Source organism: Gekko japonicus, unplaced genomic scaffold (genome assembly GCF_001447785.1).
Source record: "Gekko japonicus isolate JY-2015 unplaced genomic scaffold, Gekko_japonicus_V1.1 scaffold40, whole genome shotgun sequence".
NCBI classification, from domain to species: Eukaryota; Metazoa; Chordata; class Lepidosauria; order Squamata; family Gekkonidae; genus Gekko; species Gekko japonicus.
In genome coordinates, this window is record NW_015172554.1 from 984,548 (window position 1) to 1,003,332 (window position 18,785).

The following is an 18,785-nucleotide window of genomic DNA, read 5'->3' on the forward strand; positions in this document are numbered from 1 at the left end:
CCTGGTAGCCAAAAAAAAGGCTACTAGAATGCAAATGGATTGTTCCCCCCTGAGCTTGGCAATCACCCTGTCCAAAATAGGCACAGTGGGAAATGCATAAAATAGGCTTCCTTGCCAGGGAATCTGGAATGCATCCCCTAGGGAGTGGGTTCCATCCCAGCCAGGGAACAGAAAAGGGTACACTTTGAATTCTCCCTGGTTACAAACAGATCTATCAATGGGAAGCCCCAATGTTGGGAAACAGGAGCCAGGCAGGTGTCTGCAAGGCACCATTCATGAGTGCAGACTGCAAGTCTGCTGAGGCAACATTGGAGGTCTCTCTGATGTGGATATCCTGTAATGATATATTACTGGGGATTGCCCAGTGCCAGATTCTGGAGGCTTCTTCCATTAGGGACAGGGAACCATGCTCCTTTGTCTGTTTAAATAAGAGTTTGCTGTGGTGTTGTCCACAGCAATGAGGACTCTTTTGGCCTCCAGAGAGGCTGCAAAACAGAATAGAGCATATCTGATAGCTCAAAGTTCCAACAGGTTGATATGCTTCCGAGACTCAGACACAGACCAGGAACCACTGGCAGAGGAGGTCCCACACTGAGCACACACACCCTCCAGTAGGGACATAACAGTAAAAACCTCAATGTCGTGGATTTGAGTCCCAAATGGGCAACCCTTGCAAAGGTTGGCCCACCACAACAAGGAGCGTAATACACATCTAGGGATTGAGAAATGCTTCCAAAAAAAATCAGATATAAAATCAAACTTCTTCAGAAACCAATTCTGGAGGGGCCTCATATGCAATTGAGCAAAGGGGAATCTAGTATAGCGCTGATGTACTTTATTCTTTGGACTGGACTCAATTGAGACTTTTCTCGATTGACTTGTAGGCCCAGATTTTTTAATAGTGCCAGTGTCTCGGTGATGTTTGAGACCAGGGCATTCTGGGAAGGCGCTACCAAAAGCCAATTGTCGATATAGGGATAGATGGAGATACCCCGGAGACAAAGGAAAGCCGCAACCACAATCATAGTCTTTGTGAAGACTCTTGGGGTGCTGGACAGGCCGAATGGCAGGGCTGCATACTGATAATGCTGTTGACCAATCGGGAAGCGTAGGTATTGGCGGTGGGAGGGGTGGATGGTGAGGTGGAAGTACGCGTCTTGGAGGTCGAGGGTGGCCATCCAGACGTGTTTCTGTAGGAGTGGCATAATCTGCTGTAAGGACACCATGCAGAAGCGATGGTAGGTTACAAAACAGTTCAGTGCCCTTAGATCTAAAATGGGTCGAACGCCTCCATCTCTCTTCGGGACTGTGAAGTATCGGGAATAAAATCCCATCCCGTGGAGGTGTGGTGGTATTTGTTCGATGGCTCCCTTCTGCAGAAGGACGGACACCTCTTCCAGGAGAGGTGGGGAAGGGGGTGTGGAGACAACGACAGGAGTAATGGGGTTCTGGTGGAATTGGATATGGTAGCCTCAGGTCAAGATGGATAGCACCCATTCATCTGAGGTGATGTGATGCCAAGTATGAAGGAAGGGTGATAGACAGGTTTGAACTGAATCGGTGACAGGGCAGTCAAAAACTCTGCTGGGAGGGTTTGACCTGTTTGGTACGGGAAGATTGTTGCCCGGATCCAAACCTCGGTTTTTGGTTTCTTGGAGTGTGGAATCAGTAGTGGTGTTGAAGAGGCCAAGGCTGTCAAATGGAAGATATTCAACATAAGACCTGGTATCCAAAGGGAGAGTCGTATTGCGGAGCCAGGAATCCCTCCGCAGTGCTATAGCAGAGGCCATCGTCCTGGAAGATGCATCTAGGGCATGCTTTGAAGTGTTGATCTGCTGCTTTGCCAACACCATGCCCTCCTTTTGAATGACTCTGGCTGCCTGAAGCTTGTCTTCTGGGAGGTGGGTCAATAGTTCAGAGAACCTTTCCCAGAGAGTATATTGATACCTGCTCATGCAGGCCAGATAGTTAGTGGTTTTGATACCCAATGCTCCAGTGGAGTAGAAGCGTCTGCCAAAGGCGTCCAATTTTTTACTGTCTCTGTCTGAAGGTGCAGAGTGTGTTCGTTTAGATTTTGAGGAGTATGTTACAACCATAGAGTTTGGTTGAGGATGGGAGGATAGGAATTCAGCCCCTGTCTCTTGGACTGTGTACATATGTCGTCTTGTCGACACCGGGGCTGAGGAAGGTTTCTCCCATGGTTCCTTTGTAGCTTGCAAAAGGACAGTGGACATGGGTAATGCCAGAGTGGAAGATGTATCAAACTAGACGATGTCAAAAACCGCATCTGTCACCTGCGGGTGTTGCTGAACGACAGAGAGGCCTAGGGAATGGGCCATTCTTTTAACAAGATCTGTGTATGATGTGAGATTGTCGGATGGGGAGATGGGCAAATCATCAGCGACAGCTTGATTAGGAGACTTATGATCAGGGGAGGTGTGAGCCTCAGATGCTTTGGTATCAGAATTGTCTTCCATTGAATCGGAGGACTCCTGGTGTAGCATTTGGACAGGGGTGTCCTGTTGACCAGTTAAAGGTCTTGGTGGAATGATAGGGGTGGAAACAACTGGGGTTTGGATGACCTGAGGGTTGGGAGGACAACTGCGATCCAAGTTATGCTGGGAAGGATCGTCTGCAGGAGGACGAGAGAGAGATGCTGAAGGTCGAGACCTGTAGGGTGATCTCGATCTATGAGCAGAGTGGGATGAATATTGATCCCAGTCGGAATAGCCCGCCGGAGTCAATCATGGCAAGGATGGTGAATAAGCCCCATACAGATACCTCATCTGTCGTTGATCCCAAGACAGAGGTGGTGGCGGGGGTAAGAAGACTTGCGGGGATCGACTTCTGGACTGTGGACATCTCAGAGACAAAGCGGCAGCCTGTCTTTGAGAGGAGCCCATATAATCTCGGTTGTCGATATCGACAGATTGACTGTGCAGACATGGAGGGTGACGCTGCGTGTCGCATGAAGCATATCGGTGCTGACGTGGATCGATGTCGGGAGCTTCCGATATCGTCGACAACAGGGAAGGAGACAGAGAATGCTCTGCATCCATTTGATGACTTAGGAGCTCTACCATTTCAATGTCGGAGTAAGGACGCTCCATTTGGTGGACAGGGGAGTCCAAGACATGGATGGTCGATATCGGTGAAGGGGGTTGGGCCTCCGGTATCGATACTGGCGTTGGAGCAGGAGGCACTTTAGGGGCATCACCCAGTGCAGCCACCGCTACTTTCCCCTTCTTTGCCACCTTAAGGGGTTTGGAAGAGCCCTTCTTTGTGGACTTTTGCTCCTTACTTGGCCTGGACTTCTTTTTCACTGGCGTGGAAGCGGAGGATTGGGCCTTCGATGCTGGAGGCTTCAGCGTCGCTTGGCCGATATTGGAGACAGGCCTCGATGCTGGAGCCGTTGAGGTCGATGGTGTCTTGGCGTCCATCACTGAGGAAGGATGTAGGGCCAACTCAAGCAGGGCCACTTTAAGGCGTGCGGCTTGGTTTTTTGGGGTCTGGTTTGAAAACCGAGCACAGTGGTGACAAGATTCAGGTCGATGAGACTCTCTGAGACAAAGTATGCAAAGGGTATGACGGTCAGGAGGAGCAAGCTTACTACCACAACCCTTGCACCTATTAAAAAAGCCCCACTTCTTCTCCATAAAAACCAAAGTGAAGAAGAAAGAAGGGGTGGGGGGGTAGCCCGAGAGCCCGACTGAGGTAAAGCGGCAACCTCCCCCTCAGCAGAAAATAAAGTTTTGGTTTTTTAAGAAGAAAAGGAATGAACTGAGGAAAAAAGAGCCATGAGGCAAAAAGCCAAAACACGCAAACCAATCAGACCGACGAAGAAAGAGGTCTTTCCAACACAGCGGTAAGAAAGGAACTGGCGGGATGTCTGCGCCCACCCCTCTGGGCATGCGCGGTGGGGTTCCTGTGCATGCCCGAGGGACTGGGCGCGAAAATCCGTTAAAAAGCTTGCTACAATGCCGATCGATCCAGCATGTGCGCACTAGATCCCATGGGTGTGAAGCACAGAGACCACGTCGAAGATCCTCAGTTTTAAAGGGAGAACCTCAGTTTCAAAGGGAGAACCTCAGTTTCAAAGGGAGAACCAGGGAATTGGCTACAGGGTGCATGAAAAGAAATTTCCACCCCTCCTCCTTCACTTTATACATAGCCTCTATAACTTCCTCACTGAGGGAGACACGAAGACAGGCTTGGCCCCCACCCCTCTAGCAATATCAACCAGGCCCTGCAGCACAGGAAAAGCAAATAATAATAATAATAATAATAATATACTTTATTGTCATTGTACACAGTACAACGAAATTAAAGGTGCAATCATTTCAGTGATCTACAGCCATACACATATACACTCACACAACCATTCACAACCATCCCATAACTCCCTTAAGGTTCACATTGCAACCTAAACCACCAATGTCACACAAATTCCAACTTCATGCAGCATTTAAAGCAATAATAGCTCTCGAATAAAAACTGTTTTTTAATCTGTTTGTCCTTGTTTTAATTGTCCTATATCTTCTACCCGAAGGCAGCAGTTCAAACAAGGAGTGTTCAGGATGTGACAAATCCTGCAGAATATTCTTTTTTCAAGCATCGAGAACTATACAATTCCTCCAGGAACGGGAGAGGGCAGCCAATAATCTTCTGGGCTGTGATGATAACTCTCTGGAGTGCTTTCCTCTCCACAGCCGTACAGCTGGCAAACCAGGCACAGACGCAGTACTGGGCCCAATGAAGAAGAGTACAGTACTTTGAGCACCGGATTCAATGGCTGAGGATCAGAGTATGCCACATCAAGTTCCAAGGACTTGGCCATGCAAATGAGCTGTTCAGTATAAAGGTGCAAGTCCTTAGTAGGGGAGATGGAGTCAGGCTCACCGACTGCTTTGTCGGGAAATGGTTCCAACAGGGCATCAGATCTGACCTCAGAGGCCAGAACTGCACTCTCTGAGTTTGAGGCTCCTTCCTCCTCTTCTAATATGCCTTGTGGTGCCTGGGGTTCAATGAAGAGTGATGTCGATGGTCATGGTGGAAATTCCAAACCTGTCTCAGAACCGAGGCCAGGAGTGCAGGCTGAAAGAAGGAGGACTGTTGATCCCAAGGCAAGGTGCCAGGCCAGTACATAGGCAAAGGCATTGATGGATAGGGAAACCACAGACCTTGTGGAGGGCCCCACTGAAAAGGAACCGATGGACTCAAAGCGTCAGTTGACTCCAAAGTCCTCTTTTTTTGCAGCAGTTGGATCAGATTCAAAGACACTGGCTGAACCTTAATGATTTCATCATTGTCTGAGGACTCAAGGCTAGCTGCCAGAGTTGGGTGTGGTGATGGGGTATGTGGACAACATACCCTAGGAATTGCATTTGAGGGTGAGGAGCACTTGGCAGAGGAATCTTTAGATCTAGACTTATAACTTCTTAGACAGAGGTTCCAATGAACTTCTCAGTACTGGAACTGACTTCAGAGCCAACAAGGTGCCCAGTTCCGATAAAGATCCTGGGGATGCTGACTCCACTGAGGGAGTTCGGACCTGAGCCTCCAGTTTTTTGACCCTCCGAGAGGGCTGTTTTTTCTCTGGGGACCCAAGCACTCCCTCCCTTTTAGTCTGGAATCTCTCTCTTGATGCACCTTCTGGGTAAATTGGTGGCATATAGCACAGGCCACTACATTTTCAGACTCCCTGAGGCAAGTCAGACAATGCTCATGGTTATATGACTGAGCCATCTTGGTTCCAAATTCACTGCACTTTTTTAAAAGAGCCACTGCAAACAGAAACAAGTCTCACCAAACACTGAGGTAAACAATGAAGAACTAGATGAGAGAGGTCCTTTCTTCATAGCAGCAAAGAGTGCTAGTTTGGGTAGGAAACACCAGCTTGCATCACTGGGGAGGGGGAGTGCTCCAGACAGGGCCAGCCCGAGGTTGTCCTGCGCTCTAGGCGAGTGCAGATGCCAACCTCCCGGCAGGGCCTGGAGACGCGCTCTGGGCGTCCTCTCCCCCAGGGCGGGCAGTGTGTGTGTGTGTGTGGGGTCTGGGTCTGCTCGTCCCCCCCCCCCGCAGCCAGGCAGGAGAGGTCGAGAAAGAAGGCAGCGGGGGGGGGGAGGAAAGCGGGCGGTGTGTGTGTGTGGGGGGTCTGGGCGTCCCTGGCCCTCCCCCCCCCGCTGGGCAGGAGAGGCAGAAGAAGAAGAAGAAGAAGAAGAAGAAGAAGAAGAAGAAGAAGAAGAAGAAGAAGAAGAAGAAGAAGAAGAAGAAGAAGAAGAAGGAGGAAGAAGGAAGAAGGAAGAAGGAAGAAGGAAGAAGGAAGAAGGAAGAAGGAAGAAGGAAGAAGGAAGAAGGAAGAAGGAAGAAGGAAGAAGGAAGAAGGAAGAAGGAAGAAGGAAGAAGGAAGAAGGAAGAAGGAAGAAGGAAGAAGGAAGAAGGAAGAAGGAAGAAGGAAGAAGGAAGAAGGAAGAAGGAAGAAGGCTGCTGCTGCCGTGCGGGGTTTCTGAGGCACCGGCACTGGCGGCTGCCCCTTCGCCTCGGTGCCTGCCTGAGTGCGCGCGCACTCACTCCCCCGAGGGAGGCTGGAGACACAGCCAATCAGGGAGCCTGCGTGGAGATGGGGGGCAGCAGAGAGAGGAGGGCGGCAGAGGGACAACGCGGGAAAGGAGGAGGAGGGCGGGAGGCACACCTTGGGGGTGGTGGAGGGGGCGGGGGTGGAGGCAAGAGCAGCCAGCTGCACCTCCTTCCCTCCCCTCCCGCCCCCCCTGACCCGCCAGCGCTCTGCAGAGAAAAGCGACCAGGGGGGCGGAGTGCAGCCAGAGCCATGCAAAGAGCCCCAGGCCTGTCTCACACGCTCTCAGGCCAGGAAGCGACTGCTGCTGACCGAGTGGCCCATCCGCCCGGCCCTCGAGCAGGTTCTCTCCTCCCCGGGTCTTCATCCGACCCCCAGCCAGCGGCCTCCGCCCTCGCAGTCAGGGGAGCCTTCGGAGCTGGTCCGCGCTCCGGGACTAGGAAGGGGTGTGAAGAGGGAGAAAAGGTCCCCGCCGGCAGCAGCAGCCTCTCCCGCTCATTCGTGCCCTACTGGTTGCTCCGGGACACTCGTCCTCTCTCCCCCGCTGAGGGCTTGGGGCGCCTGGCGGCGGCAGAGGAGCAGGAGGAGGAAAGTGCCGCACCCTGCCCAGAGAAAAGGCCCCTCCCGCCCCCTGCCCCCGCAGCCGGGCAGGAGAGGCCGAGAAGGGCAGGGGGGGAGGAAAGTTCCGCACCCTGCCCACGCCGCCGGCAGCCGTGTCCTCCTCCTGCAGCCAGGCAGCAGAGCTCCTCCCAGCCCCGCTCCTCCCAGCTGCTGGCCAGGCGCGTCAGCGCCCCTGCTCTCCTCCCGCGCCCTAACGGCCGGCTCGCGCTCTAGGCGAAGGCCTAGTTCGCCTAGCGGGCGAGCCGGCCCTGGCTCCAGAGCCTAGAAAGAGATAGGCCTGCACATGCATGGTCCCATGCGGGACTGCACAGAAGCCATGAAGATGAACACACTCTTCCCAACCATGCACCATTTTATTAATACATGACGGCAAATACATTTGTTCCAATACAAGCTTCTGCACACATAACTGGATAGGGCATCAGACACATAATGGCTGCTATACACACAGTACCTAAAACAAATCCTGTAGCCAAGGTTATGCACATACAGCCTGGAGTACACATCAGCTATTCTAAGTAATGAATGGTTTGCAGGACTCAGGGGCTTGTGTGTGTGTGTGTGTGTGTGTGTGTGTGTTCGTTCCTGCTTTCCTCTCCCCCACTAATTGATGCTATTCATAATGTCTGGCCAAAGCGATGCACAACAGCTCGACTGCTGTGTAAGCCTACCTACATTTTGGACTTCAAATTACCAATTTTGTTTCCAGAGTGGAACTTGTATATTAGGGATCCTCCTCTATTTGTTTGATTTCTGAATCCTATGCAGAACTTTGTGTGCATGCACACTTTGGCAAATATTTCAGTTAATTCCCATCTTTCCACCCTTGACATTAAACAAAACACTGCAAACGAGCAATCTTGTATGACTGAAATATGGTTCTTTTGTTCAGAAGCACAAACACCATACAAAAGGAATCTTGAAACAACTGCAACATACAAGCACACTACGATTACATTTTTGCAATATTTTACTGAAGCACATATGTACATCAGTAACAAGAAAAAGGGTTGGGAGAAGCAAATGAACTGAAGCAAATGAACTGAAGGAAGTGAAAGCTACATAAAACTAGGCTCCAGTTCTGGAATAAATTTTTTAAAATGCTCCTAATTATGGCAGAATGCAAGAAGAGTGCCATGCAGGGCAGAGCACATCCTCAGAACAATTATAAAATGAAACTGGGGAAACCCACTGATTGCTGGATACCACACAATATTTTAACCAGAGACCAGAAACCCAAAGACTACCTGGCACAAGTTTGGAAAAGAAAAATCCTTGGTGTGGTTAAGGTAGTGAGAAAAGTAACTGACTTCCCTAGCAAAAGGCACAAGGAACTAGTCTTACCTTAATAACATTGTGGCTCCACAGACAATGCTTGCTATACTCTAGGGCAGTGGTGGCGAACCTATGGCATGGGTGCCAGAGGTGGCACTCAGAGTCCTCTCTGTGGGCATGCGTGCCATTGCCCCAGCCAGGCCCAGACCAACATTAAAGCGTCGAATTCTCTGCCAAGTAATTTTAAGTAAATGAAAGCATTTGGGATTGCTTTCCTTACTTTGTTTGGATCATCTTACATTAATGTATGAGTTGTTTTTCTAAAGTAAAACCTCAATATTCAGGTTTAATTGCTGTGTTGGCACTTTGCGATAAATAAGTGGGTTTTGGGTCGCAGTTTGGGCACTCAGTCTCTAAAAGGCTTGCCATCACTGCTCTAGGGCCAGTATGAATGAAAGAAGTGATGGAATGAAGAGGAAAAGAAGGATGTGTGCAGTCTGTATTGTCCCTCAGTAACATCACGGACAAAAGAGCTGCAGATCTGATGCTGAGCTAAACAATTTATGGTCATTCCATGGCAATCTTTTCAGTGAGATCGAGATATATATCTTTCGATTTATTAATCGCTCAATCCTGCAGAGCTGTTGGTTCTGAGCGATTTACAGTTACTCATATACACACGGGACTAACAATGATTCATAGGGGGTAAGGGAGGACAACATATAAATCTTTTTAAGTCGCACACGTTTGCAGCTGACGGGGATTTTGTTCAGCTGTAGCCTCAGACGTGTTCCAAACGGCATTGACTCAGCTTGGCTTGATGACGTCAGTTTTTCCAGGACTGCTTCGAGTCTCAGCACCACACTGCCACCGCCTGGCTGGATTTGCCCATCACAGGCTTCTTAATGCCGAAGAGATCTTTCCAGACTTACGAGCTGGACATTCCGTTTCGCCGGCTAACACCTCCCCCCACCGGGGGGGTTTAGTGTGCTCATCCTCTCTAAGGAGTGGTACCCATTTTATCTACTCACCAAAGCTTTCGAACCGCTGGGTGGATGGCGAGCTGGGGACAAGGCTGGTAGCTCACACCAGCACGGGCTAGAACTGACAGCAGTTCTGTTCAGTTCAGATGTTACTGTAACCAGAGGATAAAGTCCCCCAGTCATTTGCAGTACAAGGTTCTCTCTCTTTCTGCAGCTCAAACTAAGCTTATTATGGCCTAAGGCACCTTTCCTTAGGAGCAAGTTCTCATCTGAAGTTAAATTGCATTTTTTTTGCCTACTGCAAGTTGCTCGAAGTCAAGAATCTCAAATACATTACAAATTTAAACCACTGTGAAACAGATTTCAACTATCAGGACCCTGCCCAGTCCTCAAAGGATTCCCAAAAACTAAAGTTTGTGAACAGTGCTAAGAATTCTTTGCTAAAGATCTCTTGCACCTCCATGGAACTACAGATCCTAGGATTTCTGTGGCCGGGATTGGAACTGATATAAGTGTGTAGTGTAGACATGCCGTGCTTCATGTTGTAAAATGAAAAAAGTGATGGGGCTTAAGCTCACCCAGATGCCAGCCTAATCAACCTTGAAATCCAGCCTTCTAATCCATTCTAATGTGTGTAGGTTGGCTGTGCTTCTTTGGCCTGATGGGGTTTGTGCCAGGAGTCCTGTGGAGCAGGCAGCCTCCGGACAACATCAGGGCTGCTAGCTGGAGGAAGGTACTACTGGCCATTCCAGGCAGGAATATGATCCCTGGAAGCCAGACTTACAGACTCCTTCAGTCTGAGGAACTCATCATTACTGGAGGTCACTCCATTTCTTTGTGCACCTCCGAACCAGACCACTCACCTTCTGACTCCAGCCTGTCTCTCTTCAGACTGTCAGCCTGCCATCAGCAGGGGCTAGGGTTCCCAGATCTGGGTTGGAAAATACCTGGAGATTTTGGGGGTGGAGCCTGACAAGGGTGGGGATTCAGAAATAGAGGGACTTCAATGGGGCATAATGCTATAGAGTCTACCAAAGCAGCCATTTTCTCCAGGTGAACTGATCTCTGTTGCCTGGAGATCAGTCGTAACAGCGGGAGACCTCCAGCCACTACCTGGAGGTTGTCCAACCAAGCAGGACAGAGAGGAATAGATATACTTTACCTAGGCCTGAGAGTCCAGGTTGCAAGCTCATTGCCAGAAATAAAATGCAATGTTGTTTTCCATAACACATGTGACTGTATGTACGGGACAGAGTCCTGTGCAGGTGTTACAAGTATGTACAGAACCCAACCTAAGCTATATGGTGAATGTGATCAGAAGCACACTATATTTTACTTTCTTCTCTTAAGGGAACTACATGCTTCCCCTAAGCCATAAGCTCTTGCAGCAGCAATCAAAAAAGAAATCAAAACATCATAATACATTTCAAATTCCTAAATAATTAACTACCAATGACACCAGTAAAACAAAATATAAATGTATAATCTGTATCTCAGGGAAAGGGAAAGAAATCTATAACCTCATCAGTCAAATGTCTGGGTTTATAACCTGGGACCTGAAATTAAGAAGGAATGGAGCCAGGTATATAGCTGGGAGTGGGTATTCCCTAGACAGGGAGCCAATACAGAGAGGACCTTCTGTCTGGTAGTCCTCTGCCTCTCTTCCTGAAGTAAGGGACACATGGAAAAGGGCCCAACTTTATGACCCAAATCCTCAAGCAGGTACAATTGCAGGTGTTCTTCTTCTGTCCTCCAACACTGAAAGGAGTTCTGGGGAGTTCATTCTAGCACATGCTAAACCCTACTAGAGTCCTGATTGGCCTTCAAAAACATATCACCTTAAACAAGTGGGCCATCTCTCTGTCTTGAGGCAGCATTTCTTTACTCCTCTATCACCAATAAACTCACAGAATAGATATACATAATGATCAGCTGACACCACTCAAATCATACAGCCTTCTTTCATTCCACTGGAGGCATTCATTTGCTTAATTGAAAGCAGGGGCAGTGTCTGGCTGACATATCACACAGTTCCAGACACTGATATGTGCACATCACCATGAAACCTGTTGCACTCACTTGGGATTCCTGAGACAAGCTTCAGGGGCCTCAACACTCGGACAGCTCTCAGAGTCCGTAGGTCAAACTGGGTCCCAGCTGTAGCCAGAATCCTAATTGCAGGAAGGAGAGAAAGAAATTGTATCAATTGTGAGCTTTTCATTATGTGAATAAAACCAAGTTACTATGAATATTCAAGACTATGGAACTTAGTTATTTATTTATTTATTTATTAAACTTATATCCCGCCCTCCCCCGTAGGGCTCAGGGCGGCTTACATAGCAAGAAATCTTGCAATAATAAAACATCACATAATGTTATGAAAAGCCCCAGCCCTAGATTATAAGGTTTTTGGTTTAAACTTCCAATTCCATAGCAGTGAAGCACTGAATCAGCATTGCTTGATTGCCATCACAAATAAAAATCTGACTTTGCAGCAGTACCCTGGTTTTGCACACAGGGCAACAGTGGCAAATGGGGACTCAGAGGCTTGCACACGAACGTCATGGTCTAGTGATCTATTGTGAAATTGTACAATTGGGCCTTAGAGCTCAATCTTCAAGCAAAGGAAGGACGAGCAGTATACAACCTCTGTAGCCTCTGGTATCGGTGTAAGGATACCTTCTGCCTTTGCTTAATCAACAAAATATATCTTCTGCATGCTGCAAAACTTAGTTCAACATTAAGCCACCCATTCCAGGAATATACACTCTAGTGTAAGCCAGGCAGACCCTCCCCCCTCTTTAGTGAGAGGCAATATGGAGGAGAACACCTCCATTTTACAGCACTCCTGGAATGTATAAGCCAGGCAGACTTGATCTGAATAAATAAGATGGATCCCAGACAGGCAGACCTTATAATTATGCCTAGGCACAAACCATGGTAAGTGTGACATCTTGGTCTGACCCAGCTGCAGCCTCTACCTCCAACCTGACATCTGCATACACCAAACAATGGACCTGCCTTGCCCCAGAGCTAACACCATTCTACCTGGATCACTAATCCTATCAGTCTCCCAGAGGTCGATTCGGGGGGGAATGCGGGGGATCGCAGTTCCCCCGGGTGAGGTGCGGGGGCGGGGCACATGACGAAGCCCCGCCCCTACTTCCGGTCGCCCCGCTTCCGGCCCTCATTCAGCCAGGAGGAGGCAGGAGAAGAGAGAGGGTAAGTTGCTTCCTCCCCGCTTCTCCCCACCCCTGCCTGCCTGGGGCCAGGGAGGGCCTTGGCGGGGCTTCCTCGCACTCCCACCAGCCTTGCAGGTCCACCGCCGGGCCCCTGATGTCAGGGGGTGTGGCATATGCTAATGAGTTATGCTAATGAGTTCCCCTAGCTCTTTTTCTATGAAACTACCCCTGCAGTCTCCCCTCACCTTTTCCATACCCACATGTCCTTCACAATGACGGTTCCACTCTTTGCCACTTAACACAAAGGAGGGTCATCAAGCAGCAAACTTCCAAACAACCCGGCCTATGCTTCTTGGTTATGCTTTTGAATATAAAATAGTATAACATACCCCAGTATTACAAACTCTGCACTGTATATAACAATATAGCTTTTATCAGTATCCTCATAACAAGAGTTTTTAGTCGATATATATTTATTAGTAACGATTTTTTTAAGTGCTCTTGGATTTAGACGTCAATGTAGTTAGAATTTTTTAAAGCAAAGTGTTTACTGTTTGGTATTTATACTCTGCTTGGTTTTGGTATTTTTGATGTAGTATTAAAATCTTTTAAAAAAAAAAAAGCAGCACTGTGTCTTTTTTATTAGTTTAATTATCAATCCATTAGCCCTCCATCACCGGAGGAAGCAATCAGAGCTTCAGCCCATATGCTATTTTATATCCAAACACCACATAAGAATATCTCCTGTTCTTCTTTGCCTATACCTGGGAGCCCTTTTCAGCATTCCCAGACTCATTGTTTTACCTTTATTTAATCCCATCAATCCTTTGCTTCATGGGGCTGTCACATCCACCCAGATCCAATTGTTCCTATAACTAGGCAGCCTCAATTCCATTGTTGTGTGTTTGCTCTGGGCTCCTAGTGACAACGCACCCCCATATTGCTTGGGCCTTCTGTGAGACTTTGGTCAGCTTACTTTCTCTCTCCATGGACTTCTACTCTACAGCTATACTTCTTCCCCAACCACCCTTTTTATTCCTGCCACTCCCTTTATTTCCAAATTGAACGTGTATATGTGTGACTCCTTGCATGCTTATTGTATGTTAGTACTCTCATTTTCTCTTCAATAAAATTAATCTCTATTTTACCTTTGGACTGGTTATTTGAGAGTTCTCCTAAGGGAAAAATCCCCATAAAACATAGGTGGAGATTCCTGCTAGTTACCGCCCTCTCGCAAAGCCATTTTGTCTCCTTCGCTAATTCCCCTAATAAACAGGAGATAGCCTTTCTGGACAAATATAGCATTTGAGGTAACACTAGGCCTAGATTTTAAAGGTAAAGGTTCCCTTGCTCGAAAGCCAGTCGAATCCGACTCTAGGGTTGCGGTGCTCATCTCCATTTCAAAGCCAAAGAGCCAGCACTGTCCGAAGACGTTTCCGCGGTCATGTGGCCGGCATGACTAAACACCAAGGTGCACGGAACGCTGTTACCTTCCCACCGTGCACCTTGGTGTTTAGTCATGCCGGCCACATGACCACGGAAACGTCTTCGGACAGTGCTGGCTCTTCGGCTTTGAAACGGAGATGAGCACCGCAACCCTAGAGTCGGACTCGACTGGCTTTCGAGCAAGGGAACCTTTACCTTTACTTTAGGCCTAGATTTGCATATGGCAACCCAACCTGTTCCTGATCACAGCTACTGTGTGCTTTTTGAGGATCATATGAATTGGTCTTGCAATTCTTCCTTCCTCTCACATTACTTTTTGTTCCCTGTGTTCCGTACTAGCCAGTATATTTCCTTGAAGCGCTCCCAGCTGGGTTAGTGGTTTTAGGTATCTTTTCTCTCCCCCAAGAAACTGGACAGGGATGCTATGTTCTGGGACAGCCAGCACCCTGCTGCATACTGAGACAACAAAGGATGTTGCAAGTTGGCAGAAAGCCATCTTGCAAGGTCTTTGCGAGCTCAATGAGAAGAAAACCAAGTTTCCAAATGTGGCTGCAAATCAAAACAGAAAAAGAAGGAAAACTCAAGAACCTTGATTTGAGAGAGTAAAATACAGTGGATATTGGAGAGAAGACCACCAAGGAAGGAAGGAATTGCAGACAACTCTGGGTCTCAAGTACAAGCAGCAGAGCTGGAGGCAGGCAGCCAGTCCTCTCACAGCATGACACCTGTCCCCAGGCAATACGTTTGGTGCTCTATTCTCCATTGTTATCAAATGTATACAAAAATGGGAGCAATTATATATATATATGTATGTATATGTATAAAACATGAGCTACTGAACTGATCACAAGCTGCTGAAAGTAATTTGAAGCAATAACTATAATGCTCAGAGATGTCTCATTTTGTGCTCCCATCCTCATGCCAGCCCTTGCTCACTTTCTTCCCCACATTTTAATTGCTCATTTATAAAATATCAGATGCCTGGCAGGAGCAAACACTTCATCCAAAAGTTAATCATCAGACATTCCCATCAATGGCACAATTGGTCTCTGATGACTTTCAAGATGGGTTTGCCTTGGTCTGCACAGGGGACACTAACTTACTGGGCAAAGGAGGCCACTCGACTCTTTAAACCTGTTGAAGACTAGCTGCAGCACAGCAACTGTTAGATACCAAGATGGAAAGGGTGTGTAGCTGGTTCCCTTCCAGTTCTTATGCCACTCTCTTCCTGCTGCACCTAGAAGACTCTTGTCCAATGTACCCTCTAAGCTGAGTGAGTGTGAGCTAGCTCACAGTTTTCTGGCTCCGGTTCACACATTTTTGTCTTAACTCAGGAAGGATGGCTCCAGAGCAAACTAATTGATGCAGTAGCCAAATCGTTCACTCACAACTTTAATGCCAGTAGCTCACAAAGCAGAATTTTTGCTCACAAGACTCCACAGCTTAGAGGGAGCATAGCTCCTGTCCAGTGTTCCCTCTAAACTGAGTTAGTGTGAGCTAGCTCACAGCTTTTTAGCCTCCAGCTCACACATTTTTTTCTTAGCTCAGGAAGGATGGCTCCAGAGCAAACTAATTTATACAGTAGCCAAATCGCTCACTCACAACTTTACTACCAGTAGCTCACAAAGTAGAATTTTTGCTCACAAGACTCCACAGTTTAGAGGGAACATTGCTCCTGTCCTATTCTTCTCTTATGTAACACACCTGTAGGAGCTACAACGATATTCTCAGACACAAAATAGAACTTATGCTAAGGACAGGCCTCCATGGGAGACACTGTCCTCTCATGCAGCACAGCCTTCATTCTGCAATGTTATCATAAGAATACAAAAAGAGCCCCACTGGATTAGAAGATACATCTAATCCAGTATTTTATACCAACAGTCACCAGCAGGATGCTTCTGAGAGGGCCTATAAGCAAGGGCACCTATGGTTTGCCTTCAGCAGCTGGTATTTAGAGGTACTCTGTACACAAAAGCTTCGCTTTGTTAAGATTAATCTATATGTCTAATACCCAAGAGCTGGCTTTCGAGCAGACAGGCAAATCTACCCAACAGGGTAAGCCCTGGATAATGAAAATAACAACAGCAAAAATATAATAATAATTATGATGTTGTTGTTGTTGTAATTATTATAACAACAACAGTTAGATTACCCCTCACATACAGACACACAAAGCCAGTAGTGATGTCTACAGATGTTTGAGCACTGCAAAAAAAAAAACTGAGTTCAGGCATCACTCTAGGTTTCTATAGCAACCCAAACGGCTTGCGGGAAAAGTGACAGAAAGGAGCAGGTGAGGAAGAGAAACTGGAACTGGCTCCAGTTCCCTTCCCTGGCTGCTTCTTTCCACTTCTCCCCTTGCTGCATTGGAGCAGAGTGAGAAGGCAGGAGGGAGTAGGGAAGCCTAAGTGGGTGGGGAGGGTGAGTTGCTATGACAAGGGGGCAGGACAAGTGAAGCCAGATTCAGACATGAGTGGGTGACGAACACAGGTGGTGGCAAAAAGGGGAAAATGGGATTTCCCTTCTCTCACAAGCAGGGGTCATTTCGAGCCGGAACGAGCTGGAATGGCGTTCCGGGAGACGGTGCCAGTACCCTGGGGCAACCAGTGCCAGGCCAGACGAGGAGGGGGACAAAAGGGGAACGGCTGCCCGGGCGCCTGACCAAGTGGCCATATAAGGCAATGGGGCCAGCTGTGGAGCTGCCAGCTGTGACGCTCAGCACGCCCCCAAGCCCCAGCCCTGCACGTGTGCCCAGGTGGTGGCCACTGTAGACCCCTCCCGCCCCCACCCAGCCTCGCATCCCACCACCTCTCAGCCCCTCCTCCCTCGGTCCCCAGCACTAGTTTGGGCTTCTTCTGGGGCTGCCATTTCATCATGTTGGGAGGGCAGGGCTGTGGACCATCAAGGTGCGGCGGCAGAGCTTAGGCAGCAGAGGCTCCTCCGGGCCGCTCCAGACCAAGCCCCGCTGTCCTTCCCGCCGGGCTGGCTTTCTCTCCCCCTGCCCTGCTCCCACCCATCCCCACCTTCTCCTCCAGCCCGAGCTCAGGGAGTGCGAAAAGGACCCACAGCGAACTTGGTGGTGGCTTAGCAGAGTGCACGCTGGAGCTGCAAGATCACCTGCACTCGCTGCCTGCCCACCTGCCAGCACACCCAGCATCATGGGAGGCAGCTCAGCCTCAGCCCCACTCTTGCTGGCACCCATTTGGGCCCCAGAGCCTGTTCTGCTGGCAGGGCCATGGCAGGGCCATGGAGGGGGGGGAAGTGCCTCGGAGGCACCTGGAGCCCACAAAGAGCCCCAGACCTGAAGGGGGACAGCGGCGGCTGGGCACTAACACCCCACTGGCTCAGGTGTGCTGGGGGGTTGTGCTGCAAGAGTACCAAGAGGCAACTGGGGGTCAGACTGTCCAGGCTGGGACACGCTAAAGCCAAGGGCGTTCTATGTGCAAGCCTGACAGCTGCTGTTCTCAATGGGCAAGAATGCCTTTCTATTGGGTAAGTGGAAAAAGTGCAGAAAAGGGCAACTAAAAGGATTAAGGGGATGGAACACTTTCCCTATGAAGAAAGGTTAAAGCGCTTGGGACTCTTTAGCTTGGATAAATGACTGAGGGGTGACATGATAGAAATAGGTCTCAATTCAGTCCAGGAGTCTGCATTGTCTTGAGCTTCATTATCTGTTGCAGTTCAGCAGTCTCTAATCTCTCTTTGAAATTTCTTTGTAAGAGAACTGCTAGTCTTAGGTCAGCAACTGAATATTCTGGAAGGTTAAAATGTTCCCCCACTGGTTTTTGAATGTTGTGGTTTCTAATAGCAGTAGAAAAAGAAAGAGTCCAGTAGCTCCTTTAAGGACTAACAAAACTGGTAGGGACGTGCTTTTATGAGTCACTGCTCACTTCTTCAGACTTATTTCCATTTATTCTTTGCATCCTCCTGTACTGAAATTGAGACCTAGGTTTCCTGTCTCATTACCAGTGCTGATATCTCTACTCCTACTACCCTACTACCTACTCAGGTGGTTTGGCATATGCAAATGTTATGCTAATGAGTTATGCTAATGAGCTCCTGCAACGCTTTTTCTATGAAATGACCCCTGCTCACAAGTATTCATGGGGCCTCCTCTTGTAGTTGTTGACACACTCCTTATCCATGTCTAATCCCCTTTACGTCACCTAGGACACGCGATCATCTCATCTGTGAATTCCATAAATTAATTCATGATGTAGAGAAAGTACTTTCTTTTATCTATCTTGAATCTACTGCCAAATCAACTTCACTGAGTGCTCTGATATTATGGGAGAGGGAGAGATAAAAATTCTCTGTATCCATTTTCTCTGCATCTATATATCTAATTTCCAACAGAGGGCGTGTTGTGCGGATACTTATTTCCACTAACAGGAAGCTCACTCTGCCCCAACAGCTTTTCCCACATAGTCAGTATACTTCCTGTGTCTGCAGAAAAATCCAAGAAGTAAAAAAATCCCTCCAGGGATGGCTGAATTCCCCCCAATACCTTTTGAAATGGCCTCTGCAGGGATCTAACTCCAGGCATCAACGGTGAGAGAGAGATTAGAACGTTCAAGGGGGGGAGGCTTCTAACTGGCTCTGTGAGTCAAAGGGTGGGGGAAGGGCCCTTTCCAGGCCTCTTTTGGCCTTTCAAGGAGGGAGGGAGGGATGGGGGCTGGCCTGACTCACAAGAGTTGCCAG

At 48.5% G+C, this 18,785-nt stretch overlaps 1 protein-coding gene across 1 annotated transcript in view; it reads right to left on the reverse strand.

The window, feature by feature from the left end:
• CACNA1B (calcium channel, voltage-dependent, N type, alpha 1B subunit) overlaps positions 1-18,785 on the reverse strand; it is a 562,801-nt gene that overhangs the window by 346,000 nt on the left and 198,016 nt on the right. Inside the window, exon 4 of the mRNA XM_015421148.1 lies at positions 11,533-11,624. Within this exon, the coding sequence (XP_015276634.1) occupies positions 11,533-11,624 (92 nt within the window). The remainder of the gene's footprint in view (positions 1-11,532; positions 11,625-18,785) is intronic.